This window comes from Macadamia integrifolia, chromosome 1 (genome assembly GCF_013358625.1).
Source record: "Macadamia integrifolia cultivar HAES 741 chromosome 1, SCU_Mint_v3, whole genome shotgun sequence".
Taxonomy (NCBI): Eukaryota; Viridiplantae; Streptophyta; class Magnoliopsida; order Proteales; family Proteaceae; genus Macadamia; species Macadamia integrifolia.
In genome coordinates this window covers 932,156-944,092 of record NC_056557.1, presented here as the reverse complement: position 1 = coordinate 944,092, position 11,937 = coordinate 932,156, and the positions used below count along the sequence as shown (strand labels likewise).

The following is an 11,937-nucleotide window of genomic DNA, read 5'->3' as shown; positions in this document are numbered from 1 at the left end:
CTCTCTCTCTCCATTATTTGGAGATTTTATGCTCTCTCTCTCTCTCTCTCTCTCTCTCTCTCTCGACAGTTTATATAAATACTATCTTTGCAGCTCTAATGGAAGAGACTCTATCTATTTGGGATAGATTTGAAATTGGTGAGTTTAGGAATTGGAATCATAAGAGAGAGGAGTCTGCAAAACAGAGGAAAACAGAAACTGGCAGACGGAATCATCTTGGGTGCTGTCCTTACAAAGGAAGAACAACATCTCCTACTAACTTGGTGCAAACTCTATTTTTTGTCATTTCCTACTAACAACATTTCAACTTTCCTATACTATATTTGTTACAGGTATATTCAAGGATAAAATATTCTTTGTAACTGTTTCAAGGACGCCCACCGTTGAGAGTCTGGCCTGAGTGAAGAAAATGCAATTAAACAATTTCATTACCTTCTGGAGGAGAGAAAGCCAGAGCCACCATTGTTGGTTTTAGATGATGAATCAATTTTTTTTGTAGCATATTTTGCTTATTCATAATCTTGGATGATTGTATCCTCTTGATCTAACATGTTTCGTAGGGGGACCTTTCTGTTTATTACCTGAAAAGTAAAAATATAAATCTTAGTGATCGACAAGACCAGGATCCTACAACAGGATGAATGTTTATCTTGCTCTGGTGTTAATTCAATAATCAACCCCTTTCCCCCTTCCCCCCTCCCTAAAAAAAATAATAAATAAGAGGGTTGTAGGAGAGGATGAATTCTTGTGCCTCAAAAAAATAATAAATAAAAGGGTCCAAGCAAGTTGTAGCTCTTACCTCTAAAATGCATCAATTGATCAGTGAAACTAATGCATTTCTTATTTTCTGTATATTTCTTCTAGGTAGGATTAAGAAGCTGAGCACATCCACACAGATGACCAAGCAAATGATTGGAGTTACATGATCTCTTATGTCATTGTCAAATGTGCTTACTAACTAAAACCTGATGACGAATATGAAAGGGAATTGTTGTACCTCTAGAGATTCTTATTTTTTGAATCTGAAGCATTTTGTCTTGTTCGCATATATGGGACCCTTCCATTAGTGAACCATAGGCAGAAATTGTATTTCTCACACTGTGAAAAACGAAAATATTCTTCATTAGACCCAAAGTTCTACGGAGTAGAATGAAGAAATATTACAACAAGAATTACCAACTATTTTTACTCTCTCTCTCTCTCTTTTGGGATGATGAGATGGGACTAAACGAAGTACTCAGGTGATTGATAATAACATAGTAAAGTGTATGCGCTCACTAGCAACAAAGAGAAGGAAACTTGAAGGAGACTACCCCATGTGCAAATGCACGTGTATTTTTACAAGTATATTCATCAATCTCCCTTATTATATTTCGCCAAGTTTTTTGACCTAGTGTCAACACTCTCAACTAACAAAAAAACAATATGTGAGAAAAAGAGAGTTCTAACCAAGGGTTTGTCACCAGCTCAAAAGAGGAGAGAAGGAAAGGAAGGCAATGGAAAAGGGGAAAGGAATATAAGATTTTGAGTGGTTCCCAACTCTCAACCATGAGGGAGAGACTTTCCATGTACTTTCATTCAGCTGGCCACAAGTGAAAGACAAGTAATGAACTAATCTTGGGGAATTTTATATTATGGTTCCTTTTGTTTCAATGTGAAAAGGTGGGAAATGAAATTTTTTTTTTTAATAATACAAAAATATATTAAAAATAAGAAAATTTGACATGAGAAAACTTTTCACGCAAAATATTGCACAAACGATTTTGGGACAATGTTATGTGGAGTGTGAGGCTAAGCCTAGACACATTGGAGGGGTTAGGGGGGGGGGAATGAATGCTCTGCCCCTATGAAAGAATCATGTTTGCCCTGTTGATGCTTCTATTTGTATTCTTATTAACCCATGCGTTGGTCCTTACCAGAAGAAAAAAAAACCCATGCGCTAGTGTAGGAACCACACTCCTGGACATAAACCCTTACCCAAAAATTTTACGATAAAAAACAAACATTTAGGGGAGAAGGGAGAAAATCAAACTGTCCATTTTATATTGGGACAACGTTTTCCTTCATGAGATGGTGAAACTCACCACTCCAATCTAGGGTTCACAAGCCCCTATAGAGTTTTAATACCTTCCAAAAATAACCCCCGATACATCTGCACTCATCCAAAGGTCAGTAGATGAATGGATTCCCATTCACCATAGCCTTAGGAAAACTTAATCCTTCATATCGTTAAAAAGGAAGTAACTGGTGCATGAGGCTCCTGTTGTGCCAAGCCTGGGGGCGAGAACTACATAGCCTTACCTTAAGAATGTCAAGAGCCTATTTCAAACGTGTGACCACCATGTCACAATATTCATATCTTTACTATTGGACAAAATACACTCTTTGTTTGGTAGTCATTCTGTTCCAAAAACAACGTTTCATGTCAAAATCAAAATTTTCCAAGAAACTCTACTCTCATTTTTTGAATTTTTTTACCTAATTCGTTTGAAAAAAATGGAAAAACAAGCTACGGACACTAAAAAAAGGAAGATTCCATTTTCTTATTCCTGTAAAACAAAAAAAACTTCATAAACGATTTTTCCAATGATTACCAAACGCAACCTTAATCCTTTATATTGTAATCGGTCTTAATATTATTTTCTTAAGGCTTCCACTTCAACAACATGATTTTCAGATACCCCAAGGACATCCTATAAACCTATAGTAGCTATATACCATCCGGGTTGCGTGTTATTACTCCCATTGCAACCTGTTTGGGGCTGCTCTTAGAGGTGCCATCCCAATTGTGCTTAACCCAACTTATAGTATTTTATCTTTTTTTTTTTTTTTCTCCATGGTATTCTGTGGGAATTTAGATGAATATATTTTCCAGTTGGGTTTCTACCTCATTTTTTTTGATAAGAGAGCAATGGCTCCATGAAAAAAAAGAAAAGGAATGATCCATATGAGAGAGCCCCCCCTCCGGGTCTCAACCATGAAACAGTGAAAACAATCTAGAATTACAAATACAAATTCAACAGTCCAATACAAATTAGACTCCAGTATATTTCTTAAACACACATGAAATGCCTCCATCCACCTTGTCATTGGTCCTGCGGAGATGATCAATTCTCGCCGCATCACAAAAGCATGTTTCAATAGGAACCACCACTGCCAAATGGATGGCCTCGATTGGCTGCATCACCTCTACATGTGGCAATCTACTTCATACTCATAATAATTTGTACCACCAATGTACTCAATTGATATTCAGTAAGTACACTTAATATCAAGCAATCTCAAGATGTTGGATTGCTCAGTCTAATTTGCCCAGCCTACTTTAGACAAAGCAAATTTGAAGAAAAAATCCCTTAGCCAGAAGGCCATCATCTACATGGATGTTATATACATTACTGTCTTTGTCCATTTCACTTTCTTTAGAGAATGCAACATCTCAGCACCAGCCCCTTTGGGTCTGCCCTTTGCTCTTCATTGCCTGCAAATATATGTAACACCAGATTAGCAACTCTGCATTCCGAATAACAAAAGATGAAATACCTCCACAAGTCTAAACTAACAGGATGCTTTAATTAACTATTATTAAATACAATAAGCCCAAAGACTGATCCTGGCCGTTAAACTAAGGACCACAATCTTTGATTCCTCACTCTAAACATCAGCACAGCTTCCTGTTTTTCATAAGTTTACACAATTAAGGACCAGCCACCACCCCTTTCATCTAGCTAAGACTATCCAATTGGTTTGTCTTTTAAGCAGCATTTCAAATTTGGCATGGCCCATAATTGCAGAGTTGCAGAATACGTCAAACACATCAATTGCAGGGGAACTAACCCTAGATTAGTAATGTCTCTTAAGAACTTAAAGACTGTCAAAGGGTCTCACCTTCAGGAGGCTGTGCTAGCTTCCGATTCTGAGGAGACATCATTTCCTTCTTCAACTGGGTAAGTATGTCCTCCATTGTGTGTTCTCTCTGCCAATCAGCAAGCATCGGAAACTGACTAGGTGCAACCTGTTAAACAAGTGGTGCATAAGCTAAGAAGCCAAAATTCTTAACATGATACTCTTTTCTGAGCAGCAGTACCTACCATTCCAGTTTCCTGGTTTACACAGGTCATGTTGATCCGTGTTTGGAATCTCACAGTTGGTGGATTATCAGGATAGTCTTCATCGCAGAAAAGTTTCAACTGGTAGATGCGCCCCTCGTGAACAGTCTGATACGCAACAGGAATAAGTAGAATATGAATTCTAGTTTCTTTCCCCAGCATGAAAGAGAGAAAATGTGTAAAATGCGTAAACCCCAAGTTCCAAGAATCATAGCAGATCATAATCTTACTGTTGGATTTAAATAACCATGCATATTCCAGCTGATTGATATAGCCCCATTAATGGATCCACAAAATTGTAAGGATTAAAAGAAAACCTACATTGGGAGGACCAATGATGGTCCCAGTCCATGACCGCATCAATATGTCATCAGCATCATCCATTCCATAACTGACAGTTCCATCACCAATTCCCTTTTCCCCTCGCTCGAGTTCTTCCAACAATCTGAAGTTTCTCGGAACTGCAAGTAAACCCAAAATATTCAGTCACATATTGTATTCCCTTTTCCCATCTATAACATACAAAATATGAAAGTGAAACCATGGAAAGCACCTATACACAATTAATGGCTCATAACTCAAAAGCAAGCATGTCTAGGAGGTACATTAGGTGTTTCTCCATGGTGCATGTCCAGGGACTTACAAATACCAGGGAACCTGCACATACTGGCTAAAGCAACTACCTAGATCAATTTAGAGTTTCCAAATTTGGATAAAAAACTGGATGACCATGCAAGGCACATGCCCCTGTTTGGAAGGGAATTTTGAAAAACTTAAATTTCTAAAGCAATATACCTGAATAAATGAAGAGATACGAGCTCCACAAACTTGAAAGTCTAATAAAGCATTAAGGTATTAAAGTTAAATCATAGCATGTCAGACATTAAAAAATGTAAAGAAATGGACGATATAAATCCCAGATTGGTCTCTCTTATAGCAAAGTCTATTAACCTAATGAACAAGCATTTGTTCTAGAGTAATCAACAGGCTACGTATCATGCCAAAAACTGACAAGCATAAGCATAACACCCCACCTGAGGAGCCGAAAAAGAGTACAAAGAGAACTGATATTGAATATGGAGGAAAGGTATGAATACCTTAACTATAAGGAACAAGAACTTTATGAACACATGAGTAGTTCAAGATGAGATGTTATAACTCAATCAAATTGACAGTCCATCCATTCAACAAGAAAATAATTTAATACAGCAAAGAAATAAGGTTTGTGCTATAGATTGAATAATCAAAAACAAATATGTTTATAAAGAAAAAAAAAAGCAAATCTGAGCTGCAAAAATTCATGAATATGCCATTTCATTTTTGGATATAATGAAAGATTAAATAATGAGTTAATCACTCTGATTGACTTTCATTTTTTTCGAAGGTTGTTGGTTACAGATTGAAAAAAAAAAAATCCAATAACAAAAATGAGTAAAAAATTACACTCTCCAAACAGAGGTATAGGAGAGCGGGTTCAGAAATTAGAAATACACAACAGAATGGTAAACTGTGTCAACCGATATAATGAAGTTCATTGATGTGAGCTAATCATTCCAATGAATTTGTTCCTTGCCAAACTGTGCGGGCAGAAAAAAAAAATTACACATAAACACCCATTCACAAAAGTGAGTCAAAGATAACAGTCATCAGACAGCCGTAGGACAAGGAATGAGAAATTAAAATAAAAGACAGAATGACACTGTGTTGACCAACACATGCACGCTATATACTAGAGACTTGAGGCACAAAGTTCCTAGGCCAATTAAAGGAACAAGAGTCCCCTATACAAGTACAGGAAAAGGGCTATCATGAAGCAGATCCATGCAATGAGCATTATGTACATTTCCTGAAGTAACCTCAAAACACAATGATCAGGATCTAAAAAAAAAAAAAAACACTGATATTTCATCTTTTTTATTAAAAGAACAAATGTATTGAAAGTAACATATCATATATACTCTGTTGAAACAAATCAACTGAAACTGGAAAACCACGAATGCATATTAGGAGAAATCCTTCAGGTTATGTCATGACCTGAAAACTCAAACCCCCAAAACGCAATGATGAATTTAAAAAAATATAATTGAAAACAATATACAGAATCACTGCTAGGTGTTCTCCTAGAGCTTCACATGGCTCGGTTCTTATTTCAGGTAATATGAAGTGCAACATTTACATAAACACATTGTCAAGAATTCCTTGACCATAGTAACTCTCAAACTCACAGACTGGAATTTATTCATTAAAATAGAATATTGATTCACTGAATTTTCCTAAAGAAACTAAAAACAAGTTTTAGAATTCAGACCAACTCATCCTCCACTTTGAAGTTAATAAGAACCATCAGCGCCAGCCGTAGTAGTAGAGATGCCAGTAAAAATGTCAAATATGTTAACTCCAAAATGATGGAGCCTTAACAAACACAAATGCATATGCACATGCTGAAGTCTGACTCATGGATTATCCTACTCACCAAAACCTCACCACCCTCCTCTCTGCTTTGCATCTCAAAACCCAGTTATAAGAAATAAGAATTCTTTAAATAGTATTTCTATTACACTCTCATCAGACCATGTCACTTATTCAATTCCATCTTCTACATCCAGCAAATACTTACAAGAGCATCTCTCTTAAAGACATTGAAGGTGACAAGGAGGATATGCAATCACTAAACCAACTGCACTCATATAATTAGCCCTCAGTGGCTTAGATCTATAATCCTCAGGGAACTTGATAGGGCAAGAGGATAAGAATTTGGGAGCATGGTCAATTAGGCAATGCCTGCTCTATACCAAAATTTGATAAATTACACATTACGCCTTCATGATAAAATCAGATGTCTGTTTTAGATTAATTTTTTTTTTTTTTTTTTTTACATCCAGCCAATGTTGAAAAATAACACCAAGTTAGTCTATCATTCTCATACTTTACATGAAAAAGGTAATTAGTCAATAGTAACAGGACTCTGAGTACTAGACATGTTGAAGCTTTGAAAAACTAGACCATTATCATCCCCATTTGTAGCCTTAAAATGATTTTGAGACATATTCCAGTTAAGCAAACAACAATATCAAAATACATATACATTTGTTGGCATCCCTCATCCAAAACTCACCATCCTGCAGTTCACAATCAATGCAGCCTACCATCCGTGAACTCTCAAGGCATTTCACAACCTTGGCTCAGTTGTAAAGTCTCCTGGTGTTGATACCATCGACTTGAGAATCAGTGACGCCTCACTTGAGTGGGTAGGGATGGTTGGGGGGGGGGGGGTGGTGTGCAGGGAGAGGAAAGTTTACTGTAAAAGGAAAGTCATTTCAGACACTATCAGTGCCCAAGAATGGAAATATTTAAGAAACGAACTGAAGTTGTAACTTTTTCCCCCCAAGAAATTGTTTCTTTGGACGATCCTAATCGTATAAACAATCCATCCTTTCAGTTCAATCTGCACACATTACTCTCAAATGATCACCAAGAACTAAGCAAAGAACTAAAAGAGACTTTCAAGCACTCAACTAGTCTTAAATGTGAATCACCCAATTAACTGTAAACAATCCTAGGAATCCATCGAGCAGAAATCCAAAATCTAATTTCAGAAACCGTTAAAGCATCCAAATAACCACCAGAAGCACAGAATGAGACTATAATTTCACCAGTCTTACAGTTACTACAGAAAAAAATGCAACAAAAGCACAAAATCAAAAAGAAAATGGAATCGAAACTGAAACAGAAGAAACCAGGGTTTTGAAAGTTACCTACGACCGTCGATCCTTCAGAACCCATTTCACTACACCGATGCGGAACAGAGCTAGGGTTTCTCTCTGTCTTCAGCAAGCGAGAGCTGAAGCGAGAGAACCGAAACGAAGAAAAATCCAGAGAATCTTAGAGAGAGAAAGATAGACTCGAGGGAGATCGTGAAACAGTTTTGGCTCAACTGGGAGCGAACAAAAGAGAAAATGAAAAGTGCTCTGTGACAGAGGAAAGCAAGCCTTTAACTGCCAATTACAACTCACAAGTCTCAAGAAAAAGGTGACAAAGCCTTGGATTAGATTTGATTTGATTTGTGCAGGTTCTTTACTCATCAACAACTCTCTATTATTCTTCCACGTGGCACTACTTAAATCTGAACCGTTGAAAGGAAAGACCAAATGAAAGTGATGTGGGTTTGAAAAAGGGCATATTAATATTATTAGATATAAAGGGTTTAATCAGTGCACTAAGATCTCATTAGAGCGGGGTATGGGGAAGGTCATAATGTATGTAGTTTTGCTTTTACTTTGTGAGAATTTCATTCAATGCACAAGGATTTCACTACGCTATTTGCTGACTCTTTTCACAATCGGGCTAGGTCCAACATCAGACTATTTATTAATTGTTGGTCCATTACCAGGCTTTAACAAGTTGGGGTTAGCCTGGGCCTACTGGTACATGCTAGTATTTGATAACCCTAATGAAGGAGTTGAAGAGACGATTGATTCAATTTCAATGGAATTGGGATCACTCTTATCGATTCTAAGTCGATAGATTGGACCTAGATTAGTAGGAATGGGTTTGAGTGGAAGTGCTTAGGCCCCTTGAGGTCTCGATTTCAAGTCACAGTTCCATACATAGTATCCTTGAGGGTTCCTACAAGAATAGTGTAAAAAAGAATCTGCACTTGACACCAAAAAGGGTTGAAAATTGATATTATCTATATGGGTCCACATGAGGCCCATAATGGGATATACTTAAATGTATGTGGTCTTACTTTGAGTAAGGTTTTAGACTATGGCCATCATCAGCTAAAAGCCTTGGCATTGAGTGTTACATGAGAAACAAGACCGGATAAGGTTGAGAGCTGGTGGCCCTAAAACACCTAACTTTGCTGACTGGTGCTGTTGTTTTTACTCCTTTTGTCACAGATTCTTAATTTGGCCCATCTGAGATATCAACGCACTCCATGTTTTCTAAATTCTTTTAGGAGTTGAGTTATCATGAGAAATAAGCTTAGATCAAGGCATTGAAGATTGCCTGTGGGCCCTCGTCTAAGATGAAACCAACCCCCTTCCAGAAAAAAAAATAAAAAATAAAAAAAATAAAAAAAAATTCTAGGTTGTTGACCTACTGGGGCGGTCATTTCGGTCAAGCCCAATCAATTCACACTAATTTAATTAGACCTCGTATGCAAGATATGGGGAGAGCGGATCAAGTTCTTGTATGAGACTGATCTATACAAATGGAATCCACCTAAAGAAAAACCCTGTAGTGAATTCCATCTATGTGGATCAGGCCATACAAGAATGATTCTCGTATGAAAATCTGATCGGTTAATTATTGGTTCATAAGAGGATTCATGTTACTTTAGCTAAGCGGGCTATAAAGAGGCTTTACCCGGTTGCTTACTTTTGCCAATCGATCCCAATTAAGCATCATTGGATTACAACCAAACACTGAGAATGACCAAATGTTAATCAATTTAAATCCAGCTTCAGATAGTTTAGTAACGATTGGTCTGATTTAAGGAGATCAGACCTACCGATGTGGGCCAGCTTTCGGCATTCCTAGTTTTTGTTTTTTTGTTTGTTTGTTTGTTTTTTGTTTTTTTTTTTGTTTTTTTGTTTTTAGCCCGTAGTCTATTTCAAGGTGAGGTAATTGGTTACCTAGTCATCTAAGGATACAAGATTTTTATAGACAGGTGGAATCCTACCTAGCTGAATTGATGTCAAAGCTGCAGAGGTTGGGATGACGTGGTATAAGCAACTACTACACACCCTAAATTTACACTTCTTTCTTAACCCAACAAATAATATAGAATTGAATAGATCAACTACAGTGTTTTTATGGTAAAAGATCAACTAAAGGTTGGTTTCATATTATTTTTAATTAAATTAAATGATACATCTTATTGCAATCGAAGTGATGAACGGAAAATTTTTATTCTCAAAAATTCTTTGAATTGAATATTTGAAAAGGGTTTTAAAATAATTTAAAATAACATACTAATATACCATTATGTCATTTATTAAAAATTTTATTGTCTTGCATGCTTTTCAATGATGTGTGAAATAATATGAATTTATTTTTATTTAAAGAAGAAAGGTGTTATAATAAAAAATAAAAAAGACATAAAAGGTTAAATTTATAAGTTGTTTTCACTTATTAAATTGTTTTTTGATACTCATAATTGATAACAAGGTAGAGAATTGCCATGCCAACATGGGATGGAATCCCACACTCAGCCAGCGGGAGCACAAAAAACAAGGATTTAAAGTGGTGAACTGAGAAGTAACCTTTTTTTCTATTACCTTTTCTTTTATTCCAAAATGTTATTATTATTATTTTTAAATAAATTTAAATAAAACAATGATTTCCAAAATCATTCCAAAGTGACTTATCATCGTCTTGCATGCTTTTTAAGTACACATATGAAATGAAGAGATAAAGAAATGTTTTATATTAAAAGGACAAAAAATAAGATTGTAACAAGATTTTTCCTAAATTATATATAACTATCATCATGAGATTTATAAATTAATTATTTTGACTTATTAAATTATTTTTTTATAACCCGAGAGATGAATCAGATGATAGGGATTGCCACGTCAATGGCATGGCATGAAAGCCCCACTCCTAGCCAATGGGGGCATGTGATTTATGAGTTATTTTGATTTATTAATACATATTTTTTTAATATCCAAAAGATGATAGTTGATAAAAAAAAATTATTTATTTTAATATTATTATTTATTTTATTTTATTTTTTTGTCATTACTAAGGAGGGCCCATAGGCCTGGGTAGTAGTAGCAACTAACACTCCAGCAGGAATACTCAAAATCAAGCCCAAGACCAAGACCAAGACCAAAAGGAGGGCCAACGCCAAGCCTGCTACAACGAGACATGCATGATGGAAGGATTCTGTTTTTCTATTGCGTGGCAGGGGTGATAACACATATCCAATAGTCAGGAGCTCTCCAAACGCGGACAACAATACACAGGCGCACATCCTGAGATGCTCTAGGTTGTTGGATGTGCACTACCACACCGTAAAGGAACCCCACCTGAGATGTAATCCCATGCCCAGCCAACGGAAGCATAAGAGAGGGTGGGACACGGTTTGTACACATAAGGCAAAGTGTGAGGACATAGAGAGTATGATCTCTCTCTCTCTCTCTCTCAACTAGATAATTTTCATGGAGAGAATAAAGGATAACTTTGTCATAGATAAGGATACGAAAAATAAACCAGTTCTTATTGCTTAATTAAAAAAACAAAATTGAAGTAACAACAAGAGTTAATGGCATTAATGGAGGTCAAGTACTCAAGGCTTTATTTGCCAATTCACCAGCTTACCATTGGAATCAAAACTGAGGGGCCCTTAGGGGAGATCCTTTTCTCTTGCGTGACTTAGGTCCCTGCTTCTTCTTTGAGGGTGAGGTGGAAGTGGAGGTGGTGATGGTGGCGGTGGCGGTGGCGGTGGCGGTTTCGTCTTTCTTTTCTGCATCTTTGGTTGTCTCCTCCTTCGCTTCATCATTTTCATCGACCTTGGCAGCAGTTTTATCACCACAAATAGCAGCAACCTAAAAGTTTGATCGAAATCAAGCACCAGTGAGATTAGTTGTGACAATATTCTTGCATCGAGGAAACCTTAGGGCTGATTTGGCATGATTTCTATTTCAATTTCGTAGGATCATAAATTGAATTAATAGTGTTTGGCATGATTTTTTCAATTTGTTTATGAGAAATTGAAATCAATTTCATCGGAAATAGTGAAATAGCTGAGAAGCCGTTTCAATATTGAAATTAAAATCAACTTCAAATCTATTTATGCACTCTACTTGAAAAAGCATGTGTT

General features: G+C 36.5%; 1 protein-coding gene across 1 annotated transcript; it reads right to left on the bottom strand.

Moving 5' to 3' along the window:
- Nucleotides 1–2,978: 2,978 nt before the first annotated feature.
- LOC122080387 (ubiquitin-conjugating enzyme E2 variant 1B-like) lies at nucleotides 2,979–8,112 on the bottom strand. Its single transcript, XM_042647373.1, has 5 exons — nucleotides 7,862–8,112; nucleotides 4,428–4,567; nucleotides 4,089–4,214; nucleotides 3,886–4,012; nucleotides 2,979–3,478 (listed from the first exon to the last, which is right to left on the bottom strand). The coding sequence occupies exons 1-5, from the start codon at nucleotides 7,887–7,889 to the stop codon at nucleotides 3,420–3,422; spliced, it is 480 nt and encodes a 159-aa protein (XP_042503307.1). The 5' UTR covers nucleotides 7,890–8,112; the 3' UTR covers nucleotides 2,979–3,419.
- Nucleotides 8,113–11,937: the final 3,825 nt, after the last annotated feature.

Bases quoted from the DNA above. Each gene is read 5' to 3' on its own strand.
- LOC122080387 (XM_042647373.1), bottom strand. From the start codon at position 7,889: ATGGGTTCTGAAGGATCGACGGTCGTAG. The intron at 4,215-4,427 runs GTAGGTTTTCTT...GTTGCGTATCAG, and splicing joins CCATCATTGGTCCTCCCAAT to ACTGTTCACGAGGGGCGCAT. The intron at 4,013-4,088 runs GTAGGTACTGCT...CTTGTTTAACAG, and splicing joins TAAACCAGGAAACTGGAATG to GTTGCACCTAGTCAGTTTCC.